This window comes from Camarhynchus parvulus, chromosome 7, assembly GCF_901933205.1.
Source record: "Camarhynchus parvulus chromosome 7, STF_HiC, whole genome shotgun sequence".
In the NCBI taxonomy this organism is placed as follows: Eukaryota; Metazoa; Chordata; class Aves; order Passeriformes; family Thraupidae; genus Camarhynchus; species Camarhynchus parvulus.
In genome coordinates this window covers 2,759,644-2,785,698 of record NC_044577.1, presented here as the reverse complement: position 1 = coordinate 2,785,698, position 26,055 = coordinate 2,759,644, and the positions used below count along the sequence as shown (strand labels likewise).

Genomic DNA, 26,055 nt, shown 5'->3' with positions numbered 1-26,055 from the left:
CGGCGGGATCAAGCAGGACAGATCTCCCGGCAGGACAAAGAGCTGGGGGCAGGGGAGACACTGATGAATCAGTGATTTCAATTTCCCACAGAAGCTGTGGCTGCATCCCTGGAAGTGTCCAAGGCCAGGCTGGACAGGGCTTGGAGCAACCTGGGATGGTGGAAGGTGTCCCTGCCCATGACAGGGGTTGGAATGAGATGAGCTTGAGGTCCCTTCCAACCTAAACCATTCTGGGATTCCATGGTGCTGTGAAAAGGTGAAGCAGCCTGTTATTTGTGGATAAAGTTATTTCTTTGCACCCACAGCAAAAGCACCCAAATAAAATATGTCCTCCTCTTTCCTTTCCTCTGGGAATTCTTCCTTTCACGCAAACAGCCTGATAAGGCAAGGAACCTCAACATGGATGGGATTTCTTTTTATACTGCAAGCCCCATATTTGCAATTGCAAACAGACCTGTTCACCCACAGCCTATATGTGGGGTTCAGATCATAGAGTAGGCACTGAGTCACCAACAAGAGAAACTATTTCATTTTTTTTGGTATTATTTTTCAGTATTATTTTTCCTTCTATGCTTGGATAGGAACCAGCCTCTGGGAGGAAAGGAATGGAAGTGTTCAGAAAATAAATCATCCTTCAGTTTATGCACCTTTGGGTCCCATTCATAACCCAGAGCATTAGGAGAATAACTCAGGCTGAAATCTGCAGTATTTATACTACTACAAGGAAATTGGTTCTTTTGCAGGAAAAGCATCAGGCATTGATATCACAGGTTTGGGAAGAGCGACCACTGGTGCTGGTGAGTGAAGAGGGGATGTAACCTTCACACCCCAGGTCAGACTGAACGTGCAGAGCTCTTTGGTGTGTCTGAACTTCAGCTGAAGGCTCACTGTCACCTCAGCAGCTCCGTGGGACCCTGAGCAGGGATTTACAAGGACAGCCGACAGCTGGCACGGCACGGATGTGATTTAACTGGGACCTCCGAGGAGCACAGTGAAACAAAAGCTGCTCCGAGCTGATAAGGGCTGAAAAAGAAACTCAAAATGCATCAGGGCTCTTGAGCCTCTCTGTTACTGTGGAACACTCCTGGCCAGCCTGTTGATCAGCTCAGTGCTGAAGCTACCCCAGAGTTAACTCACAGTGAGGGGCACGGGCAGTGTGATGCAGCTCTTGAACAAGGCTCAACAGAGCAATACTTGGCAGCTCTTCTCCTGGAATACACCAAGAAGATTTTACCCTGAAGTTCTCATGAACCCTGAGAGCAAAAGGCAAACAAACCAAAAGCCTGCATACAGCAGTAACCCTTGAGAAGCAGCCTGGATTCAATTCCACTCTCACCTCTACTGTTGTGCAGCATCTGAGACAGGGACACTGAAAGCCTCCAGGAGACTTTAGCAGTAAGCAATCCCATAATACTCAGTAAGGGGCATAGATAAGTGCTTGCAAGATTGTGGTGTCTGTGAGACTGGAGAAACTGAGGCCCAGTGCCTGGCAAACAGCATCCTCAAGGGAGATAGCAGATATCAGAACAATAGACTTCCTTGCTTCCCACTTCAGTTAACTGCCAGGGAGGAAAAGAGGAGTTTGAGCAGGACAGAGGTGTATTTGTCGTACATCATGCTGAATACCACAGCCTTGGTCTGAGGGCAACACAGAGCACAGCACAGGCTGGGGGTTGTTGAGGAAAGGTGTGGGGAAAGCAGGGCCTGCTTAAGGAAGATAAGCTTGGCAGGATGGGGAATTTCAAAGCTGAGGACTGTGTTCATACAGGCAGAGATGCCCATAGTAACACGTTTTTCCAAAGCAGCCTTGTGGTGATGAGAGACCATTCCTGGGCTAAGACAGATCCAGATCAGACCATTGGTGGAATGCTCACCACTCATGGCACTTCACCCTAGGCCAGCCATGGACATCCACTTTGAATGGAGTCCTCCTTTTTGGCTGGGTTTTCCTTGTCCACTGGCAGGCCCAGGCCACCCTCTGCTAGCCCACAGGCAGCTGTAGAACCCTGCCTTGTTTGCTTCCTGCCCTAACAAATTAGCCAACAGCCAAACTGACCTGTTTATCTACCCCCTTCTTGGTCTGCTACACGAAAAAGCTCCAACAATAGAAAACAGACTCAAAACAGAGACTCAGAGCCGAGCTAAAAAGCATCACTTACTCCCTACAGCCTAAAGAGAAGGGAATCTAGGGTATTGTCCTAACGCCAGCAACACCATCCCTTTTGTATGCCTCTATTCAGCTTCAACCTCTTTTTACTTCTCCTTATTAACACAGCAGAGCACAGTGCCTATTAAACCTGATTTTTCTTACTTGGATGTAGGCCCCAGTATGATTTAGAAATAACCTTAATGTGGTATTTGTAATTCTAGCATTTACCTCTTGCCATTATTTCCAATATGATGTTACTGCATTCTTGGCTCAGGACAAGCTTCTGTAATGCTTTAAAACACCAGGAAAAAGCTCCAATGAGACCTCATTCCTATTGAATAAATGATGGGACATAAGCAGAGCACAGGATATTTGAATATCCTTTAAACATCACCAAAACCAATTAAAATTAAGCTCTATAAAGCAAAACTAAACCACTGGGGAGGCAGACTGTCTGATTTCCCTGCAAAGCTGTTCCCAAACCAGGAGATATCCATCACATCCAAATCCAGACATCCCTTTAGCACATAGCCAGAACAACACTTCTCAGACACAGAATCACAGAATGGTTTGGGTTGGAAGGGACCTTAAAGCTCAGCCAGTTCCAACCCCCTGCCATTGGCAGGGACATTTTCCACTATCCCAGGTTGCTCCAAACCCATCCAACCCGGCTTGGAAAACTTCCAGGGATGGGGCAGCCACAGCTGCTCTGGGAAACCTGTGCCAGGGCATCACTGCCCTCATAGGGAAGAAATTTTCCCAATGTCCTATCTAACCCTGCTCTCTTGCAGTTTGACCCCATCTCCCATTGTCCTGGCCCTTGTAAAGAGTCTCTGTCCACCTTTCTTGTCAGCTCCTCAGGCACTGGAAGACCACAATTGGGTCATCCCAAACCCTTCTCTTCTCCAGGATGAACAATCCCAATTCTCCCAGCCTTTCCTCACAGCAGAGGTGCTCCATCCCTCAATCATGTTGGTGACCTCCTCTGAACTGGCTCCAACAGCTTCCTGTCCTTCCTGTGCTGGGACAGGGATTAAGCCCAAACCACCCTCTGCCACTCCTGCACAAACAAAAACCTCACCTCAGGTGCCAAGGGACAATGAACTGCTGGCAATGGAGCCAACACCACTATTGACCCTGATAATGTCCCTCCCACTGTTTGTCTGAAGGCAACAGCGTCCCTGTCCTTGTGCACAGGCTGACAGGGCCACCAGGCCCCCTGCTGGAATTCACAGTCGCTCTCCAACCTTGGATAAAAATGCAGTGCTCTGTCAAATTGTTCGTTTGTTCACACATTCATCATCACCAAAGCCTGCCTCAGCTGTACTCTATGCACAACTTTTATTCTCTCCAAGGTGTGTATTTTCATAATGATAGTGCTCTTAACAGTATATTTTACTTAACAGTATATTTTCATTTGGCCCCAGCCACCCTCTGAGCAGTAATTTATTGCTGCTTGTCACTAGCTGCTACTGAGAGTAATACACACACTGGGTTTATTCAGTATATTTGGTATTTCTGGCTTGACTCTTCCTCACACAGACAATACTGCCCAAGCCCAGAGACTCACAAATCACAACAGCCAAGTGCCTGGGCCTTCCAGCTGCACTTTGCCTTGTACTTCCCACCTTTTTGCCTGCAAGAGCTAAAAAATCCCATTTATTCCTTCTTTTGTAATGCGAGTGGAGAGCCTAACGCAGCCTGAGTGCTCTGGGAGCTGCAGGTGTGCAGTGAACCCCTGAGTGGCCGATGAAAACGTGACACAAGTAGGCAGGGATGCCTCGGGGGCCTGCCCGTGCTGACAGAATTGCTGATTCAATATTACCAGGTGGGGCAAGGCTTGTGCTGCAAATTAACTGCAGAGCTCTCTGTGTGTAGAGCACTGCTGTCCCAGTGCTGCAGCTAAACCCTGCCTGGGTGTGCAGGGGCACAGGGGAGATTTTAACCAGTTAAAGCCACAAGTTCAGTCAGCGATACCTGCGAGCCACAGGCTAGTGGGAAACAACCAAAGCTCTTTTGCAAGGAGTATCAGGAAATTTGGAGGCCCACAGAGGGGGAAAAAGCTCCCCTAAGGGAGACAAATAGAAAACAAATAAAGAAAAGCATCATTTTGCTACTTGCAAATGATTTTTTACCTCAGACTTGGCAAACCAGTGTTTTGCCTCTGCCCGTGTGGAAGCTCCGCGAGAGGACTTTCTAGAGATGAAACTCCTGTCAGCGCTCCTGGAAAAAATTAATGGTCCTTACTGCACCACCTTCCACTCTGAAGGGGTATTGCCTCCACCTGCACCTCACATTTTCACCTGTGTACCAAGCTGGGTTTCCCACCACCGAACATTCTGCATGTGTGGACATACATGTACTTCTGTGCGGGTGCGGAGCAGCCGTGTCAATGCACACAGATATACGAGTGTCTGTGTGTCTCATGTCGTGCACACACATGCCCTGAGCACATGTGCAGCGGGAACACCCGCTCGCCCACACGTGGCCCACACAAGACCACGGGGCACCCTCATCCCTCCAGGGCACCTCACCCCCAGGACACGCGTGTGTCCCAAAACACACACGCCCGCCACCGCCGCCTCCCTCCATTCCCCGCCCCGCCCGGGCCGCCCCCTCCGCCTCCCGCCCCCGTGCGCCCAAATCCCGCCGGGCCGCCGTCGCTGGTCCTTTTCGTTCCTTTCCTCCGCGCCCTCCCGCACCCACCGACGGCGCCATGGCCGCGCGGCAGCAGCTCGGTAACGCGGGGCGGGCGATGGCCGCGGGAGGGTGTCCCTGAGGGCTGTGGGGGTTGCCCTGCTGCCGCCGCAATGGCCGCCGGCTCGGCTCGGCTCGGCAGTGCGGCCCCGGAAGGCGCCTCAGCGCTGGTTCCCGCGCGGCGTGCTGAGGGCGGGCAGGCGCTGTTTGTGCCCCCCGGGCCGGCCGTCCCTCGTTCCCGGTGCACGGATCGCCGCGGGAAGGCGCTGAGGCGATCGGGCCCGCGCCCTGCGGCCGTGGCCTCCCCGAGGGGTGGCTTCTTCCCCTGAGGAGAACCGCGAGGCTCTGGTGCTGCTCCCCTTGCCCTCCCCAGGCACCTGGCACCGCGTAAACTCCTAAACTACGCAACTTATAAAAGCTTTACTCGCTTAATCCTGGCGTTTTCTCTGTTCCGCCGTTAAAACTCAACCACTCGTGCTCTTCCCGCCTGCCAGCTTTGCTCAGCGTCTCTGACAAGACCAACCTGGTGGAGTTTGCGAAGAGCCTGAACGCGCTCGGCCTGGGTTTAATTGCCTCCGGAGGAACGGCCAAGTCCCTGAGGGATGCTGGCTTGCCCGTCAGGTACACACACTCCCCTGTGCATCACCGCCAAAAATGCTGTTTTGGGCCCTGAGGGTGCTTAAATTGTTTTCTCTGTGAACAAAGATGAGTGAAAACTGGTCTGAAAGAAGTCTTCCCTTCAAAAAACAACAACAAAAAAAGAAAACCCTGCCCCAAAGCAAGCTTCAGAAACTTTTGTCTACAGATCTGTTGGCTGAGGCTGAGGAGCGTTACTGTGAGGTGCTTTTTGTTGGGATTCCTTGTCTGCCTTGAGCCAACTTTATTTCCATGGGACAATCAGTTACCTTGATGTTCATGATCTGCCCCGAGTGCTGCTCCTCACAGCCAGGTGAAAGCTGGTCCTGGGACAGCGCTGATGTGTTAAGAACATGTTGAAGCTCACTGGAGTTCATTGGTCACAAATAATTTTCCCAGCACAATTCAGTTCATGCAGACAGAGCCTAAAGGCTCTGTGTTGCACATCCACTCTTGGAAAAAGGTCATGTATAGTCACTGGCTGTTTTAGCCCATGATTCTGGGGAAATTTGTTCTGGTTTCTCTCATGCTGTGATTAAAAAAAAAACAGCTCTGGCCAAATAAAAATGGGTTTCAGTGCAGTGATGAAAAAAATGTCAATTATTTGGCAGGACAGGTGGCTGTGACTCTGTTTTTGCTCCCTGTGAACATAGTGGGTGGCCCCTGGGACACATCAGCATGAATCTGCATCACCTCCAGAGCTCACTCCAGCCCTTGGTTGTGTCTCTCCAACACTGACACTGTGCTGTCAGTGAAGCCTGAAGCAAAGGATGCTGACATTTCCCCTTCCCTCTTTATTGTTATTACCACCCTAAACAGTCACAAGGAGTGGTGAAACTAAGCTGGGAAGAAGAGCACCTCCATATGGCTTTCCATTTTCTCTGTAAACCATTCTGATTTGGGGTTTGTTTATCTTTGTTATTCCAGTGTGTTCAAGCTGTACTGCTTAGTTGGGTGTGACCCATGAACTCCATTTCCACCCATGGGAAAAGCAGTTGTTGCCCCTTTGCCACAGGGGGGTTTTGTAGTGAAATCTATACATTTTCTTTGGTTTGGGTTATTCAGCCTCTAGATCAAGTCAGTATGGCACATCTGTTTCTATGCTGTTTTCTTCTTGGGCAGAGATGTGTCGGACCTGACAGGCTTCCCTGAGATGCTGGGTGGGCGTGTGAAAACCCTTCATCCTGCAGTCCATGCTGGTAAGTTTCTGCTAATGCATCTTTCACTCTAAAAGAAGGCAGGGAGGCTGGGAAGGAGGGGTGACAGATGCCTTTTCTAAGGGCTGTGTGGAAGAACCAAGTAACAGGAACAGATTTGCTCCAGGAGCAGAAGCAGAGGTGAAAAGGCACGGGAAGGAGAAGTGCAGGGTGGCTGAATTAGCTCCTTGTTGCAATGCTGGCATCTCTGCAGTTAGCAAAGCTTTCTCCCTGGGGCTATAAGTAACAGAGCTTCTCTGTAAATGCCTCTGCAGAGTCAGCTGCACGGAGTTTAACTGTGGGTGGGTCTGGTGTGCAGCACAAGGAACACAGCAGTGTAGCCTTTAGGGGTGATTCCTGCATGCTCTGATGTTCTCTGCCTCCTCTTCAGCAGGGAGGATCTCTGATATCTGCTCTGCCTGCACATTAATCCATCTGCTCTTCCCTCTCCTGTTGCTGTACTTGAGGTACCTCAAGAGGAACCTGTTGCCCATTGTATGTGAGGGCTGGAGACAATCTCCTGTGACCCTGAACACAGGGCTGTGCTGCTCCTCACACTGTGCCAGCCTGTCCACCCTCATGTTTCTCTGAGTTCTAGACCTCACCAGCCACCTGCACTGCTCATCCTCTCTTGCTTCAGTTGTCTCACAGGGCAGGTGCCCTTTTTCTCTCCCCTGAAGTCCTTGATGATGGTTTCAGTGTTTTAAGGGTAGCAACCGAGTGCTTAGAAAGTTGTTGAGGTTGCTGCTCAGTATTTGGAGTACTCTAGGATTTAGCATTCCACCTGTTAGCATGGAATTTGAACAGCCAAAGACTGTAAAGTGGAATAAAGGAACAGGGGCTGAGGGTGCTGTCTGAACTAAAATGAAAAAGTTAAGATAGGACAAAAGCACACTGTGAAGGGAGATGTTGCATTAAAAACCTGGTGGTAATTTAGGTATTTTTTTAATGAAGATGCACTGTTTTCTGTAACTAGGCATCTTGGCTCGCAATATTCCAGAGGATAATGCTGATATGAAGAAACAGGATTTCAGCCTTGTAAGGTAAATGCTGGGGGATGTGATGCAATCCATCAGTAATCAAAAACCAACAGCAGAGCCCAGTCAACACCAAGGAAGGGGAGCAGTAGGAATTGGGACCTCTGCACACCAGCAGGTCTGCAGTCTCCTTTCTTTGCCCTGGCACAACATACTGTGTATTTAAAAACATAATTTTCCACAGGAGCATCTTCTCCACTTGTAGTAAGAGAAAGCTGAAACAAGAAAGTTATGTTGTGGTTTCCACAGGGAACTCAGAGGTCTGAATTCCTGCTTTTTCCCTGGGAGATTGGACACGTTACACTCAGTCAGTGTAGGGCCACATTACACGTGCTGCAGAGTTGAGTTCAGTGCTTTTGAAGCTGGCTCATCTTCCCTCAGGTTGGTTCCACGTGTCTGATCAGATGGCAATCCCTGATTTTGAAATGCTTGCTTAGTAAATATACCCTTTGATATTTGCATAATGTTTACTGAGTTTCAACACATAAATAAAGAATAGACATGGAAAATGGGTCAGGAACACTGAGTTTGTTCAGACAGAAAACTCACAGATAAGAGACAGAAAACGTAAACTTTGAGAGCCACCTTGGGAGCAAGTGAGCTGCATCCAGAAGCTGAAGTAACAAAGTTTGTGCACTAATGTACCAAAGTTTAGGGGTTTTTTTCAGTTTTTGTTTGAATATGTTTACTTAGTTCAGTCACACAGAGCAGTTGGGGGCTGTGTGTAACTAAATGGTGTTAACAACCAGCTACTGCTTGTGAATAACCAGTTGTACATCAGGGAGTAGCTCCTGGTTCAGAAGCAAATGGCTGAACTGGACATAGCAAATTGTAGGTGTAGACAGGGTGGGAGGTACAGTACAACTGTGGGTCAGAATGCATCTGGAGTTTTAAAATTACTTTTAAAAACTGATGGATGGATTTCTGGGCTGAATTTGAAAACCTGAAATTTAAAACCACAGGTATCCTCTTAGATGGCTCAGCAGTGGTGGCTCTTCAGAGCATGCTGCATATTAAAGCAGGCTCTGCTGAATTGCAGGGGGAATAACGTGCCCTTACATCAGTGACTTATGGTGCACTTGCATCCAGACTGGTAATTTGGATTCAGGTTCTCTTGCAAAAAGCAGAAGTAGCTGATCCTCAGCAGGACTGCCTTTGCATAGTTGCATAAAATTTGCATATCCAAGTCAGTGGAGGAAAGCCTGACATTGATTGTCTTGGTTTGCACAAATAAAAGCGTTAGCAGTGTTAAAGCCCACAGGTTCCTGATGGTTTGCAACAGGTCAGAAACATGAATGGATCAAGGGGAAGGGGGTATCAGAAACACAAGAGACAATAAAAGACATTGTAGGAAATTTAGAGACACGGGGGGTTCTGAAAGCCATACTGGAAGCTTATCATCCCTTCTGCTGGAGTTCACAGGGAGTGGGAACAAAGGAATATTGTGAGTTGGACACAAGGGTACTCATCACAGCAGTTCTGTGCCATGCTGAGCACGCCTTGGAGTTCTGTACCTTCATGTGCTCAGATCAAGAGAGTAAATTAATTCTCTTGGATTAAAAACCCTGCTTGTGAAGGTCAGAACAAATCCCTCCTCTCACTGCAGTTCCTGTGGCTCTGGTAGGATGGGACAGGCAAGTTATTACATCATGCTTGCTGGAATACAGACCTGCTTCTAGATCAGATGGAAAAGCTAATTCCAGTAAGGTTCAGTCTTAGCTTGGGAGGGGAAAGTCGATTTTCTCCTCCACTTTCATGTGCTACAGAAGCTTTATGGCATTTGGGCAGCATACTCAGGTTTCATATTTGTTGGTATTTTAAAAGTCCAGAAGGTGACATGTAGGTCATTTTCTGCTCTTGGAAAAGTTGTGGAAAATTAGATTGATTGTACTTTGTTTGCAATGGATCTTTCTTGGATGCTTACACTCTTGGGAATTGGTGGATGTCCATTTTCAGTATTGCTGAGAGCCCATTTTGAAGTCCTTTGAAATGGCTCATGTTGGGCACCAAAATCACTAAACATTTATATTCAGGCACATGTATTTAAAGAAGCTTTTCCTTCAGTCTGGTTGCTGCAAGCTGTGGCTCTGACATTGTTTGATACACAGAGTTCAGTTGAATGTTACAATGCACTGTACCGTCACTTGCCCTAGGGCTGAACACCACTCTTGGCCACAGGATTTTATCTGAGAGACAAGGCCATGAAATCACTGGTGATATCTTCTGCTTGCCAAGCCCAGTTTGGCACTTTTATTTCTTGCTGAGTAACCCAGTTTCCCCCCTCTATTCTCAGAGTTGTAGTGTGCAACCTGTACCCCTTTGTGAAGACCGTGTCTTCTCCTGGTGTGACTGTCCAGGATGCAGTGGAAAAGATTGATATTGGTAAGTTGATGGGAGAGCAAATCTGCTTTCCAGACAGACTCTATGCTTCTAAACTCTGAGTGGTCTCAGCTCTTCTCTTTTTGTTTGGTGGTCTTTGCAAACCTGTAAAAGAAGTCTGCTCAGGGGCTCAGGAGCTGCAAGGAGCAGGCTGAAGGCATAGTTGGGTAAGCCTCGTTGCTTTTAAGCAATTAAAGTGTCCATAACAGGCTGGCAAGGCATGCTGCATGGGGGGCAAGTCATGCACTGCCCTAAAGGAGCAGCCTGAGGGCTGTGCTAGGAAAGGCCAGGTGGACCATGCTTCCTGCTGAAACATGGGGAGCAGGCTAAACCTCTTTTACAGCCTGACAGTGTAATAGAAATTGAAAAAACCATGGGCTTTGGAGAGCAGAGCTGAGCCACTGGGAGTACTCTGAGGATGAGTGAGAACTTCACTGCAGGAAACCATTAGAAGGGAAGGGGTTGGTATGTGGGAGAGTGCTCTGGACCTGAGCTGGGAAGCATGGACACCTGCTTTGGACATTAGCATGTTTTCTCCTGCTGCTAGTTATTAACCCCAAAGGCTTGCTGTGCCTTCACTGCAGCATCTCTGCTTGGCAGCCTGTGAACAGCACGGACACAGTTCTGTGCCTTGTGCTGGGATTGGGATTGGATTTTCTTGCAGTAGTTTAGTCCAAATGATGCCCAGCAGAGCTCTCTATTAAATGTTTTATGGAGTAATACTTGCTCTGCATGAAGCAATGCCAGCCTCTACTTTTCCTTTGCAGCAGCCTGGTATCTTGTATGATTTAAAGAGTTGAAATAGCAATGCAGTCAGACCGAAGGGAGAAAAGTGTGGTATTTTATCTCACACAGAGGACCTGGGCAAGATTCATTATTATTTGCAGAGACATTTGGGAACCTCTTTTGTGTGGCAGTGTGGAAGCAAATCTTTCTGCAGACCCAGTGTGCGGAGGAGGGTGGTTAAGCCATGTGTGGGGACAGCCATCTTCCTTTTCTTGCCCCAGTTGCTCATCACAGCCCACATTTTGTTCCTGGGTCTGCCAAGCCCAGTCAGTGTTGAGTCAAACCCACCAGCTTTGAGCATTGTGAAGAGCACTCTCCCCCCTCTCTGTGCTGGAGGGAGGGGACACATTCATCTGGCACAAAGGAGCCGCGGTGCACATCCCTTCCTGTCCCTGCCTGGCCTCACCTGCTGATGGTGCTGTGTCCAGGAGGGAAGTGCTCCATGCCCGTGCCCCTCTCTTGCAGGGGGAGTGGCCTTGCTGCGGGCAGCTGCCAAGAACCACGCCCGTGTGACAGTCCTGTGTGACCCTGCAGACTATGCTGCAGTAGCTAAAGAGATGGCAGCCTCCAGGGACAAAGACACTGCCATGGAAACCCGGCGGCTGCTGGCACTCAAGGTTGGTCACGCTTTCCTGCCGTGAAGGGCTGGGCCACGCTCATGTACAAAGAGGTTCTTTACCCCTTTAAACACCAAATCCTCCCTAAGATGATGTTTCTGAGTTGACAAGTGTCCCCTGTTGTGTCCCCAGGCCTTCACCCACACTGCTCAGTACGATGCAGCCATCTCTGACTACTTCAGGAAGGAGTACAGCAAGGGGGTGTCGCAGCTGCCCCTGAGGTACGGCATGAATCCTCACCAGAGTCCTGCGCAGCTCTACACCACGAGCCCCAAACTGCCCCTGACAGGTGAGGCCTCAGCTCTGCTGGCCTGGAGGGGGCTCTGGGAGAGCTGGGAATGGAGGTGCTGAAACACCATCTTGTACCTTAGTGCAGGGGATGGCCAGCAGTGTCTTCACAGCTGCTTTATTACTGAGCGGCACTAACTTTGCAGTTAAAAGTTGAGCTGTATGAGACAGGAAAGCTGCTTTGTTGAGCCCCACAAGACCCAACTGTAGCTCCCTGTTCTCTGTTGCTATAGGATTTTGTGTCCAAGATGCTTTGAACAGATTTATGTAGTGTACTTTCTGCATGACATTAGATCCAGATTTTGCAAAGGAAAACCTCATCATCCTTTTAAGATGCTTTTCTACTTGCACGTTTCTTTGTTTAGTATCTTCCCCATTTTTTTTGTGTCACTGTTTACTCTGCCTAGAAACCAAGCTGTTTTTCTCTAGGTTTGAATTGGTTTTGTTCTTTTTTTTATCTTTCTTTCTGTCTTTGATGGATTTGAGCAGGGGGTTATTAACTTGGGTTTGTAGAATGCTGCTTCTGCTGATGGTGACATCAGGAAGGGATACTAGTTCCACTTGAAAATTTGGGATGGGTCTGGTGTATCTCTGTGCCATTTTACAAGGGTGTGCCACTTGCCACAGCAGTGTTGTAGTGAGCTCTGCACTACAGAGCCTGTTTTGGAGGGAAAGTCTGGCTTCTCTTGTTCTTGAAACTGCTTTCAATGTGTGCAGGATTGTCCTGCCGAATAAACAGTGAAGCTTTGTGTTGCAGCATTTTCCCCATTTCAGCTCTGGGATCTCTTAGGAAGCTTTTCCATTCCTGCACTGGAGGTTGATTTGCTTGCAAGTCTGGCTCCCAGAATGGCAGCAGAGCAATGCTATGCTCACTCCTCCTGAATCTGGATTATTGTTGAAATGATCTTTTGTCCTCCAGTCTCCTGAAAGGCTTACAGTGCTGCCATGTCAGTACAAGCAGTTCTTCTCTTGGGCCAGAGCAAAACGTTTTTGAGAGCAGACTTTTAAATGGCCTTAACTCTTGGTGTGGATTTCTGGGCACTCCACCAGTTGCTGAGGAGCCAGGGTCATTGAACAAGAACAGTTTGTAGCGATTTGAGTGCTCTCTGGGGAAACCCTTTGTGCTGGCTCTCCAGGCACTGAGGAGAGGCCTTTGCCTGCTCTAACACGTGTCCATGTGCTCTTTTTGCAGTGGTGAATGGCTCCCCGGGCTTCATCAACCTCTGCGATGCCCTCAACGCCTGGCAGCTGGTGAAGGAGCTCAAGCAGGCGCTGGGCATCCCGGCCGCAGCCTCCTTCAAGCACGTCAGCCCCGCAGGTAGGCTGGGCCCCGCTGCCCGCCCCCGGCGGCGTGGGCAGGCCCCGGGGCAGGCTCGGGCAGCCCGAGTGCCCTGGCTCGTGTTTCCCACTAGGTGCTGCTGTTGGAGTTCCGCTCAGCGAGGAGGAGGCCCAAGTGTGCATGGTGCACGACTTGCACAAGAGCCTGACGCCCCTGGCCTCTGCCTACGCCCGCAGCAGAGGTGAGGGCTCCAAAGAACCACAGCAAACCTGAGCAGCATCCTCAGCTCTTGCCCTGCTCCTCCCTGTGCACCACACTCCTTCTCCAGAGGGGTTTTCTCCATAAGGGTCTTCCTGACTGCCTGTCAGAAGTTGCTTTCCAAGAGAGCAGCCCTTGTATATGGTCTCAAAGAGCTAAAACCACTTTGGATTCTGTTCCTTGATGAATACAGAAGACCTTTTAAATTTAAATTTGCACATACACACACATATATATGTATATATATGGGGATTTGACTAAAGGACCTGGATAAACAGCAGTGCTGGTAGCAGACTCAGCATCGGGCTGCTCAGGAATATTTAACTTGAGTAGAAATGTTTCTGTCTGGTATTTGAAGGGGTTTTTTAAAATGCTTTTGTACTGCAGACCTCACTAAAAAATGTAAACAAAACCAGCTTCCTCTGCTTAGCTGAGATGCTTTGCTATATCTCTCATTTTCCATGGCATTCCTAGAAAATCTGCACAGATTATAAAGAACAAGGCAGACTTGATAAGGAGCATGTTGAATTAGGTTCATTTTTTACAGACCGCCTTTGAATGTTGCTCTCACAAAACCATTGCATGATTGCTAGAAAAAAAAGCCCTTAGAATGGCAGGGACAGAAGAATTGACTTTGCTGAGTAGTGGAGCATTTGTGATGGGAATTGATTTCACCTTAGCTGTGCCATTAAATAAAAAATACTTATTTTAAAACAGAAGAAGAAAAAATTTGCCACATTTCTGGATCTGCTTTCTTGCAGGAAAAGCCAGGTGGGAGCATAGCCATCTAAAAGCTTTCCTCTTTTTCCAACTGTCTCCCATATAAAATCTTTCTGTGTGATCCTTGCCTTTCCTTGTCCTCCTGCCACCAAGGGTACAGCTGGAGGTAGTCATTACAGAGTTAGAGCTTTGACAGAGGCAGTGAAGAAGGAAGAATATCTGAACTATGGGAATATATAAAGGTCCATGTGTTTGAGGTAGGATTTTTCATCCTTGTTGCTTTTATGGCCTCTTTTTTTAGTTATTTTTGCTGTGGGATTAAATTCTTAGCTCTCACAGCAATTGACTGGACTGTAGGAGTGGAGAGTTTTCTTTGTCTGGTGCTGAAGTTTGAGAGATGAGTAAAATGAGGATTTTTCAGGTGCTGATCGGATGTCATCCTTTGGTGACTTCATTGCCCTGTCTGATGTCTGTGACGTGGCTACTGCCAAGATCATCTCCAGAGAGGTCAGTGACAGCAGCACAGCATTCCAGGCTATCAAGGAGAATCATTTCAGATGCAGCCATTGCTTTGTGACAGCCTTTTTGTTGGAAATTGACCATTTTACCAGGAGGACTTTCACTGGGCCATTTGTGTCATCCTGTGATCTGGAGTGCAGAATTTACACCAGTATTTTGATGCAATTTTTTTTTCTCCCTACCAATTATCACCTGGCTGTGTGCTGGAGCCTGTGAAACAGCAGAGCTGGCAATGCTGCTTTCCAAGAGATGATTGCAAACCTCTGGAAAGGAGCCCTGCTTAGGCTGTCACAAATGTCTGGCTGAGCAGCTGTCATGGGAGAAAAGAAGAGCTGGAATGCTGATGGCCAGCCCCTTGCCCAAGGCAGGAGTTTGGAAATGGGTTGCTACCTGCCACTTCCCAGGCTGTGCTTTTTCCTTAGAATCACAGAATCTTTTAGGTTTGGAGCAGCCTGCTCTAGTCCTTGTCTACAACAGGAGGATGGAGTGAGGTGGCCTTTTCTAAGCCAAACCATTCTGTGATTTTATGATGCCAAACAAATGAAAGAGCGTTTTCAGCTGGTTTGTGAGGGTAACTTTTGCTACGGTGCTGCTGAAAATGAAAAAACCTCACCCATACTGTAAGGCACAAATGTGGAAGTTGTGTTTGGCTTCATGGCACTGATGAATGTAAAGTCTCATTTTCCATGCTCTTAACAGCTCTTTTCCCACGGTTTTTGCCTCCTCAGGAGTGTCACCATTGAAATAAGGATTTATTGGATTTTAAGCCATATTTACTGTTAGGGCTGAGACGTGGGGATGTCATGGTCAAGCTGTTTCCCCCTGGAGGAGGATATTAGTTATTAGTTCCATTCTGATTAGAGGGATGTGGGGTGCTTTTTACTCACTTCTGCCAAGAGCTCACAATGCTCTGCTGGTTTTTGTTTCCAGCACTGAGGCCCATACTGTAACAGTGCTTTTGCTGTTGTAGGATGCACCCAGACCCCAAGAGAGGTGTGTCTTCAGTGCAGGAAATGGCTGGTGCAGCTTTCAGGCTTAGCTCCTGTTTCATTTTGCTCCTGTGGAAGCTGAAATCTCTGTGTGTTGCAGGTGTCTGATGGTGTGGTGGCTCCTGGCTATGAGGAAGAAGCTCTCAAAATCCTTTCCAAAAAGAAGAATGGTGCTTACTGTGTCCTCCAGGTTTGTACCCCTGCTCCAGTCAGGGATGAAGCTGGAAGCACAGATACTTTGGACCTTCACATGCTGCAGCCTGCATGCTTGTCAAGCAATATTAATATTCTGTACTCAAATCAGTGTCAGGTTGCCTTCCTGGTTCCTGCAGTGATTGTTGGGACTCCAAAATCACCCAGTTTTGGTGAACATGACTCAGGGATCACAGATTGCTGTCAGGTCCTATTTCTGCTGCCTCTGAGAGACAAATGAGCGGAGAACTTCACCATAGCGTCACAAAAAGAAAATCCAGGGCTTAGCTGAGGTTGCAATTGTAGTGTAGCTGCCAGGGGAGCTGGAGAAGATGGCTCAGGAGCTTCAGGCAAGAAGGAATGGAATTGCAGACAGTCTTGGCAGCTGATTACCTCCTGGAATTCAATTAACTTTGCAAGGATGAGGTCATATTGTGAAGCCTGTATCTTCAGGGCTGAATGCAGAGCAGTGCTAAGGAAAGTTGGTCTGAAACATTTCAGTGGATTGGGAAAACCACATAAAGCATGTGCACCCTCCTATTTAGACATGGTAACCTTAGTCTGGGTTGTTTCCTGCCTGAAACCTCAGCTAGGGCTCCCAAAATTCTGAGTAAGGCCATGCATGGGTGGAGCTGAGTGCAGTGTCACAGTTCCAGTTAACCTGATCCCTGAGCTGGTGTAAATCAATAATTGTGCTTCCAGCTTGGATGGAGATGTGCCCCAGGAGTGCAGCTCTGGAAAGAATCCCATTCACTGTTCTTGAATGCCACAGAGGGCTGGGAGTTGTAGCTTGAGGCATGTAGGAAGCAGCTCCAGATTCACTGTTCTTGGATGCCACAGAGGGCTGGGAGCTGTAGCTTGAGGCATGTAGGAAGCAGCTCCAAATACTCCTGCCTTCCTCTGGAGCTCTGTGTGCATGTGCATGTTTTTCCCCTTTGTGTGAAGACTGGGAGAATGCAGGTTTTGGTGTAAAAGTGCTTTATTGGGCTGTCTTTGGCTTTCAGATGGATCCCCACTACGAGCCCGATGACCTGGAGGTCCGGACCCTCTATGGGCTGAACCTGATGCAGAAGAGGAACAACGCGGTCATCGACCGCTCGCTGTTCAAGAACATTGTCACCAAGAACAAAAACGTGAGTGGGAGAGACAAATGAGCTTAAAGACACGTGCAGTGAATGAGCTGCTGTGCCTTCATCAGGGAATTTACCACTGGGCAATTTCAAGAGCTCCTAAATTATTTTAATGAGATTTAACTGGCTCTTTGTAAACAATGCAGCAGACTTTCTGGACCTCATATACTTGAGTAAATCAAGGTAGCTTTCCTTTGTTTTGATTCCTTGGATAAATAAGAGGAGCTGGACCTTTCCCGTTATCTCAGACTACCACAATATTTGTAAATACTCTTTGTAAACAAGAAGCTACCATGTGCAATTTTTTATGGTGAGACAGCCATGTGCTAAGGATCCATCACAGCTCTTGACTCATTGTTTACCTCACCCTTTTGTGTGCATGGTGTTGTGTAAACTCTGGCCTGGCTGCTATTGCTCAGCAATTAGAGCCCACATCACCAGAAAGTTTTCAGTGATTTCTTTGTCTCTGTTTTTTTAATGAGAATGAGATCAGACATTAATGAGCACACAGTTAGTCATGGGCTCAGAAGCGAGTTCAGATATTGAGGTAATAAAAATTGCTTTCCTAAATTAGGAATGGAACTTAAAAATAATACAGATTTTTGAGAGCTGTTCTAATTGTTGTGGTCCTGGTTTTTTCTGTGAGCACATCTGATGACAGTAAATGCAGAGGAGTTTTCAGGCTGAAGGCCAGTGATGTGTGGTCATGTTTGCAGGAGTCTCAGGATGAGGGAAGAGATGAGAATCTTGACTCCATGTTTCAGAAAGCTGATTATTTTTTTTATGATCCATATTATATTAAAAGAAAATTATATACTAAAACTATACTAAAGAAATAGAAGAAAGAACTTCATCAGAAGGCTTGAAAAGAACAGAATGATAATAAAATCTTGTGACTGCTCACAGCCTCGACACAGGTGGCTGTCATTGGTCATCAAGTAAAAACAATTTCACATGCTGGGTAAACAATTCTCTAAATCACATTCCAAAGCAGCAAAACATGGAGAAGCTGAAGCTTCTCAGCTTCTCAAGTGAAAAGATCTTAATGAAAAGATTTTGTCATAAAATATGTCTGTGACAGTGATGGAACCCACTGAGACTGAGTCTTACTCTTAGAGTTGGAAGACCAACCATTCATGGGTTTTAATCCAAACAAAATTAGCTGGTAACTGACCAAAGCAGGGTGTTCCTAGCTCCTTGTTTTCCCTGTGTGTGGTTCAGTAGCTGTGCTGGCTGGGATGTGAGGGGTTGCTGACAGGGGTGCTCTGTTCCAGCTGCCCGAGGCTGCTGTGCGGGACCTGATCGTGGCCAGCATCGCTGTCAAGTACACCCAGTCCAACTCGGTCTGCTACGCCAAGGACGGCCAGGTAGGAGCTGCAGCAGGGCTTCCCCACCCCCTGCTCCCAGGAAAACCCTCCTGCACCTGGGGAGCTGCTGAGCAGGGCCAGAGGAGCTGCCCTGTGCAGAACAGTTGCTTCTCAAGAGGTAATAAAAATTGCTTTCCTAAATTAGGAATGAAACTTTAAAATAATACAGATTTTGGGAGCTGCTCGAATTGTTCTGGTCCTGGTTTTTGTCTGTGAGCACATCTGCCATTTTTTCATGGTCATGGCAGGGCTGGCTCTTTCATTGCTCGGGTTGGAAAAGCTCTTCTGGGCTTCTGCACTGTGGCCCTGAGTCATTTCTTTCTGACAACTCTGTTCTTTCACATCATTTTTCTCAGAGAGTGTTGTAGTCAGTGTAGAGCCTTAGGAAACGACAGTAGGTTTCTCAGCTGGATTCTGACTGTCTAAATGCTTCTTTGTTTTCACTTTTTCCTTAGGAAGATGGGATTGCTTTCTTCTTTTCACCCCTCTGGGGTAATAAAAATGTTCTGTTTTCCCTGATTGTATTTTTTTAAAAAGCTGATGATGGATGTTGGAATTTATAGGGGCATTATCAAATGTGTAATTGAGATTATGAATCAAATGGTCACACAATGGTTTTGGGCTAGAAAGGACCTTAAAGCCCATCTCATTCCACCCCCTGCCATGGGCAGGGACACCTTCCACTCTCCCAGGTTGCTCCAAGCCCTGTCCAGCCTGGCCTGGAACAATTCCAGGGATGGAGCAGCCACAGCTTCTCTGGTCAGCCTGTGCCAGGGCCTCACCACTCTTACAGGGAAGAATTTCTTTCTAATATCTAACCTAAACTTCCCCTCTTTCAGTTTGAATCTTGAATTTTTAAAAAAGTCGGTTCTTTCCAAGTCATCACCAGGTGTTCAGCCTAAATAATTTATCTAAAAGTTGGTGTAAAGGTATTGAAAGTTGTATTGTTACCCAGCAGATCATTCTTGTAATGGTGCTGTTTAGCTGGCTCTTTGCTCTCCATGGAAGTTTTTCAGTAGGCCTGGATTAGTACAGAAGAAAAATACACAGAACGTTTTTGAGCTTTGGTACATCATAAATCAGCAAAATGGATCAAAGAGTGAAGCCTGCAGGTAGAGACTAAGCTGCAGTGCTCTCCCTGCATTGGCACTGATGTGTGCTTGTCAGGTTGTTGGTACAGCCTGAAAGGCTGCAGTGCTGTCTCACAGGACTTCCTGTGCTCTGTGATTCCTCAGATGATGTCTCTGGAGATCCAGCATTTGTCTTTTTCTCTGCTTTATGCTGGGTTTCTTTTTTTGCTTTTAAACGATTCTCTGCACTCAGCGGTGTTAGATACCATAGCCCCAGAACAAAGGTGTCCCTGTCTTTGCTCCTTTCCCCTCATCACAGCAGCAATTTCCAATTTCCCCAGCGCTTTTGCAAGTCTGGTGCTGCAGCTGTTTGCAGAGTGTGTGTGGTAATGGATGTAGCATATGGAAAGGAGCAGGGACAGGCAGCCTGGGCAGGCAGGGATTCAGCTGGCTGGGCTGCAGAGGGGGCTTGCAGATTTTCATGTGGAAAATCACCACATTTTCATGTGGAAATCACCACATTTCACCTTCCACATTGCTGCTCTTCATCTGCTCCTCCAGGGTCTGACCTGGTTTGGGCTACATGAGCCAAGCCTGGGAGGATCAGCTTGCTTTCAGTCTCATTGCTTTTGGTTTTCCAGCATCTAGCAATCATGCAATGGTTTTTTTTTTTTTTTGTGGTTTTTTTTGGTATTTCAGCCTCACAGCATCCCTAAGAAATGGGGATGCCTTGGAAAACTCTGGTGTATGAGACATCAGCCCCTCCAGCAAGGTAGCTGTGTTAGTACATTCCAGCAAAGTGTGGAGTGGGAAGCATTGCTGGACCTGAGTGTCACTTCATTTGCAGGAAGCCAGCTGCCACTAATTGCAATAAACACTTCCACTTGTTCTGGCTGACTTTCAGCTTGTAGCACGTTGATTTACACTTGCTTTAATGACACCATCATGTTTTAAATTAGCAATTTAAAATTATTCTTCCTTTATTCTCTGTACACTACCATAAAACAAACCTATTAATTTACCTTATGCTTTCCCAGTGACTTCCCTGTTTTGTTTGTCTTCCCAATGGTCAAGTCCTTTATTAGATTTTTATATTTCCAGGTGTCTTTAGGGTTTTTGTTTTCATTCATTAGCCAGGGTAAATCTGAGTAAACCCAGACCAGTCTGGATCATTTTGCAAGAATCCTTTGGGCATTATCCATCTCATCCACTCTGTGCTATTGCACAGCATTCCAGCTATGGAGTGTATTTGACTCTCCTGTGAACCAAAGTGTTTCTAGTCAAGTAATTCTTAATTTTCACCCAATCTTTTTTCTATTAAGTGATAGATTTATTTTTTTTTTCTACTCACCCTGTGCTGCTGTCTCCTTTCACTGTTCTCACACTTAATAGGCTCTGCTTAAGCACTTTTGGATCCCCAGGAGATTAGGCTCTGAAAGAAACATAATTAATTTTTGTGTAGGAAAGGGGGGGAATGGCTCCTTAATGGAGGCTTTTGAAGGTTTGGCTGTGTTTTTGTGGGGGGGAAGGGCACCATGTGGGGCAGGGAGTGATGAGGTGTAGGAAGAAGGATTTTATAAAGTGAAAAAGGCAGGGAATGGGTACAGGCCAGTGTGAGGGGAGATGCAGGTACAAGTATAGAGGTTGTGTTATCAAGCAGAAAAGCTAAAACCTCCTGATTTCCCTTCTTTAGACCAGAAATTCCAGGCTGGATTGAGGAAATCTTCCCCAGCAGTGTTCCATCAAAACCTGTGCTTTTAAAAAAGGCAAAACAATGGCTTGAACCAGTGTTACAGATAAACCTCTGCAAATGTGGGGATGCTTGTGAGGAATTTACAGCCTGCATCCCTTTGATCAACTGAAGTACAAAGTCCCTGCCATTTTGGAGTTGTTGAATACATGCCAAAATTTAGTTACTGATCTCTTGACAAAATTTAGGTCACAGAAAAAGTGAAATACTTTGAGTGGTTCACAGAGGAAAGGAAAGGAAAAGGCTTTTTAGAAAGGTTCTGGGATGCTGACAGGTAGCAGGAGTTATTCCTGCTCATTCCATCACAGGAGTGCCAGGCCACAGCTCACAAGGACCTGATGAAGACTGAGACACCATTCTGGCTGGGAAAGGACACAGGACATCCCAAGCATTAGAAACTTGGGGATGTTTCATGGTACTTTGGCCCTGCTAGCAGCAGTCAGTCTGAGCTACTCTCCAACATCTGCATGCCCAGCTAAAAGTGCCTGCCTTAGGCTGGCCTTGCTAGTCCCACTCTGCAGGGCTGGGTGGCAGTTCCTGGTGGGCTGTGGGACAGGGCCAGCCCTCTCCTTGGTGCAGGGAGGGAGGAGGAACCCCTGTGGAAGTGATAACACAGCAGTGTGCAGCTGCTCTCAAACTCCTTTGGGTCCAGGCTCCCCTGGAAGTGGAAGTGGGTGGGTTGAGAGCAGAGGTTGGGCATCAGCAGCGTTTGTCAGGGGCAAGGTGCCATTGAACTGTAAGCAAGTTGGTGTCTGTTCAGTGTTTGTGGTACCAGCAATATCCCTGTGGGTTTATTACACACTGGTGACTTCAGTTATGGCTGAGCAGATTATATCTGATAGCAGCCCAAGCCTTTCATTTGCTCCTTGGGGGAACAGGAACCAGCAGAATGTTTTATGGTTCTGGTAAGAGGTGAAGTCACTGTGTCTTGATGAATGGGAAGACAAATGAGTCATTCCTTTGAGGGCAGCCTGCAGCTTATGGCTTTACCATCTGTCCCAGGCTGAGCTGGGAACTCTGAGGCACTGGCCAGCACCTCCAGCCTCAGCATCATGTCCCTGGAGAACAGTCTGGGGAACAGCTCAGCTATGGCTGAGCAGGAAATGATGGGAGAGACTTGTTTCCTGTGAGATCTCCAGACTGGAATGGCAGCAGTTCTCCATAGGAAGCAGGACTCACAGAATGGACAGAAGTTTCCAGCCCAAGTCTGACATCCCTGGTGGCTGGCTCAGGAGCTGAGCCAGTGCTGTATTTTCATAGCAGCTTCCTTGAGATAAAACCACTGTGTGGGTTTTGCTTATCTGCTAGAGATCAAGCACAAATGCTGTTAAATAGGGTTAGCAGCAGCCATTTCAAAAAGCCTGGATTCTGGCAGATGGCAGCACAGGAGATGTGTGGTAGCTCCAGGGCCATGACAATTCCTGGATGTAACAGTGCCACTGATCAGCATTCCCGAGTGAGCAGTGGGTTTACTTCCTTAGCAGCCTTGCCACACAAAGTGCCCCTCATCCACTGCACCTCTCAGCTGATGTGGTGAAGCTGTGTGTGCCTAACTCAGTGGAGAGATGATGGTGCTTGTGTGACCTGGGCTCAGGCATTAACACTCTGACCAAAAGAGGCAGGAAGCCATAATTGTGTCCCTCTCCTGAGGTTAAAGCTTTGACTCTGATGGCTGGGGCTGTGTTATTTAGAAGGGTGAAAGAACATCAGTGTTTGTGACGAACATGAGTGTGACTGTCAGCTCCAAAGAGCTGTACGAGTTACCAGTGCATACAGCTGGCCCTGTAACCAATTCACAGGATCAGGAATGCAGGCATTCCCTCACTCCTCACCTACACCTTGCCTGCTTGGGGGAGCTGCAGCTGTGGCTCTGATCTGTGTGTGCTGCACTGCAGGTGATCGGGATCGGCGCGGGGCAGCAGTCCCGCATCCATTGCACGCGCCTGGCGGGGGACAAGGCCAACAACTGGTGGCTGCGGCACCACCCGCGCGTGCTGGCCATGAGGTTCAAGGCCGGCGTCAAGAGGGCAGAGATCTCCAACGCCATCGACCAGTACGTCACCGACACCATCGGAGAGGTGAGAGCAGCACGGCTCCTGCCACGCCAGCTCCTTGTGCGAGTTGTACCTGCTGTGTGTTGGAATGGGTGCTCCAGAGCTGGGGCATCCCGGGTACAGGACAGTGATCCATCCCCCAAGGTCATTTCCTGCATCCCGGGCATAGGGTGGTGATCCATTCCCCAAGGTCATTTCCTGCATCCCGGGCACAGGACGGTGATCCATCCCCCAAGGTCATTTACTGCATCCCGGGCACAGGACAGTGATCCAACCCCCAAGGTCATTTCCTGCATCCCGGGCACAGGGTGGTGATCCAACCCCCAAGGTCATTTACTGCATCCTGGGCACAGGGTGGTGATCCAACCCCCAAGGTCATTTACTGCATCCTGGGCACAGGGTGGTGATCCATTCCCCAAGGTCATTTACTGCACCCACATCGCTGGGAGCTAGAACCTGCCCCATGCCTCACTGAGCACCTTGGCTTACCTCCTGCTTCTTCCCAGCAGTGAGGATGGGTTAAAGCTCCAGCTGATGTTCCATTTCTCCCTGCTCTGTCAGTGGCTCCTCCTCACACAGAGCTGTTTGTTTGTGTGGCACTTTGGATTCTCAGAATCCAGATTCTGACCTTCCCGTTACGGGCCATAGTGAGACAACAACATAGTATGTCCTTTTTAAGTATCAAAAGCCAAGAGCTGGATTAGGGACCTTGTGAATCACCTTGTGAGCAGTTGCTTGTTTAAAGGGGTAAGAACTGGATCAGTTGCTGTTTCAGAAGGTGAATCATAAACTGAGCTGCTGTTAAGTCATCTACCAGATGCCTGCTGGCATTCATGGAGAGCACGCTGCAGGCAGGGGAAATTCAGGAGGGAGAGAAGGAATCCCTCAGGTCCTGTGGTGAGGAGGGGGAAGGAGTTAAAAGGATGCAGAAATAACTGATGGTGGTGATGTGTTTAAACCCTCTGGTATGAAGTTCCCAGCAGCAGAGTCATGGAGCAGAAATCCTGGGATCAGAGGGAGGCCATCACTCATCCCCCTGGCAGGGAACTGGGGGAGCTGTGTGCTCTGGGGCTGAGCTGCCTTCTCGTGCCTGCAGGATGAGGACCTGGTGAAGTGGCAGGCCCTGTTTGAAGAGGTGCCCAAGCAGCTGACAGAAGCAGAGAAGAAGCAGTGGATTGCCAAGCTGTCTGCTGTGTCCCTCAGCTCCGATGCCTTCTTCCCTTTTAGGGATAACGTCGACAGAGCCAAGCGGGTAAGGCTGGGGGTAGCTCCAGGGGGCTGGGGTTAGCTCCAAGGGTATGGGGTTGGCTCCAGGGGTATGGGGTTGGGTCCAGGAGGCTGGGGTGGCTCCAGGGGAATGGCTATGCAGCCCAGGCTTTTGTCCTTTTCATTCTGTGTGCACTGCTGAGCAAAATCCCTGCACTAGGAGAGCAGATCCTGGGAAGGATGTTCCTGGTGGTTACAGCTCTCACATGGAGAGTAATTATCCAGTCACATGGGCAGTTATTGTCCAGTCTTTGTTCATTTTGTTGATTTGGGATGAATAGAGGATTAAAGTTTAATAAACCATTTAGGAATATCAAGCCAAGGTCTGTCACTTCCAGAGGAACCCTTTTCGGTTCTCTCCGAGCAGCAGAGAGAACTTCCTGCTCCCTTAAGGAGCATCTTTGGGACTGGAAGCCTTTGTTCAGTGGGATGTGGATGAAAAACTGGGACTGCCAGCTCCTCCTGAGGGGGATTTTGGGTTTCCATCCCCTGATCCATGCCCTGCTCCCTGTGTGTGCAGAGTGGAGTGCAGTTCATCGCCGCCCCATCGGGCTCAGCTGCCGACGACATCGTGATCGAGGCCTGCAATGAGCTGGGGATCACCCTCATCCACACCAACCTCCGTCTGTTCCACCACTGAGCCCCCTCTGGGCACGGCCTCACCAGCAGCCTCGTGGCACTGCTGTAACTACGAGGCTCCTGCAGACTGGGAAGAAGCCTTTCCCCATGTTCAGGGAGAAGGAAGAGGTGCAACTTGGCTTCCAGTGTAGAAAATCAGTCTCTTTTGCAAATAAACATACAGTTGTTAGCTATCTGCTGTCTGTGTGGTCCCTGTCACATAAGTTCTGTGTCCTCAGGAAAAAGGGTTATTTTTGAGGTAGGTTTAATGGTCCAGACCCTACGAATTCAATAGATGGCCTGTGGAATGGTGTGAAAGCCTGGTTTCTGCTCAGCTTCTCGTGGAACTGATCAAGATCTGCATTGTCCTGAACTCAGTTGGGTTGGTGGGGGTTTTTTTGGGTCAGCAGGTACTTCTAATCTACTGTCCTCTTCCCTGGGAGGAGAGGGGAGCAGCTCCTTTGCATGAGGTACTCTGGGGTTTGGTGCTCTGAATCCTGCCCTGCACTCTGTGCTTTGGCAGTGCTATGTTGCTTTCTCCAAAGCAGACCCATTGACAGCCCTGTCCCCTTACTGGGAGCAGAGTTCACAGGCTGGAAGAGGGGAAGTGTCTGGAGCCACTTCCCTTCTCTGCTGTCTGCAGTTTGCATTAAGCAGATTTGAACATAAGTCTGGGAAAAAGCAAAGTGAAAATGTGGAGCACAGTGAGAGAAGTGCAGGATGAGCCCAGACACATTTTTGCTGGCAATCACTGCGCCTGTTCCAAAGGGATTTTCTCTTTTTGGTTCCATTTTATAAAATCTGTTCACTTTTGCCCAGGAGCAGCCCAGAGTTTTTCAATGAACATTCCTGTGGGCTCAGCTCTCAGCTGGTGCAGAGCAGGGAGTGTGCACATGTGCCCTTGGCCAAAGCAGGGCTGCCCGGGTGGGAGATGGACCTGGGAGAGGGGAAATCTGGGGGTGCTGCTGAGCTGCTGTGACTGTGGCCATCCATGGCTTTTTTACCTGATTGTCTGATCCAGAATGGTTCAAATGGAGCAAAGCAGAGACACTTCCCAG

The 26,055-nt window shown here is 48.3% G+C and overlaps 1 protein-coding gene across 1 annotated transcript; it reads left to right on the top strand.

Moving 5' to 3' along the window:
- Positions 1–4,768: 4,768 nt before the first annotated feature.
- On the top strand, positions 4,769–25,191 carry ATIC (5-aminoimidazole-4-carboxamide ribonucleotide formyltransferase/IMP cyclohydrolase). Its single transcript, XM_030952620.1, has 16 exons — positions 4,769–4,887; positions 5,341–5,467; positions 6,605–6,681; positions 7,655–7,721; positions 10,009–10,097; positions 11,346–11,497; positions 11,630–11,786; positions 12,978–13,103; positions 13,198–13,305; positions 14,464–14,549; positions 15,651–15,740; positions 16,747–16,875; positions 18,147–18,239; positions 22,955–23,137; positions 24,210–24,365; positions 24,900–25,191. The coding sequence occupies exons 1-16, from the start codon at positions 4,866–4,868 to the stop codon at positions 25,017–25,019; spliced, it is 1,782 nt and encodes a 593-aa protein (XP_030808480.1). The 5' UTR covers positions 4,769–4,865; the 3' UTR covers positions 25,020–25,191.
- Positions 25,192–26,055: the final 864 nt, after the last annotated feature.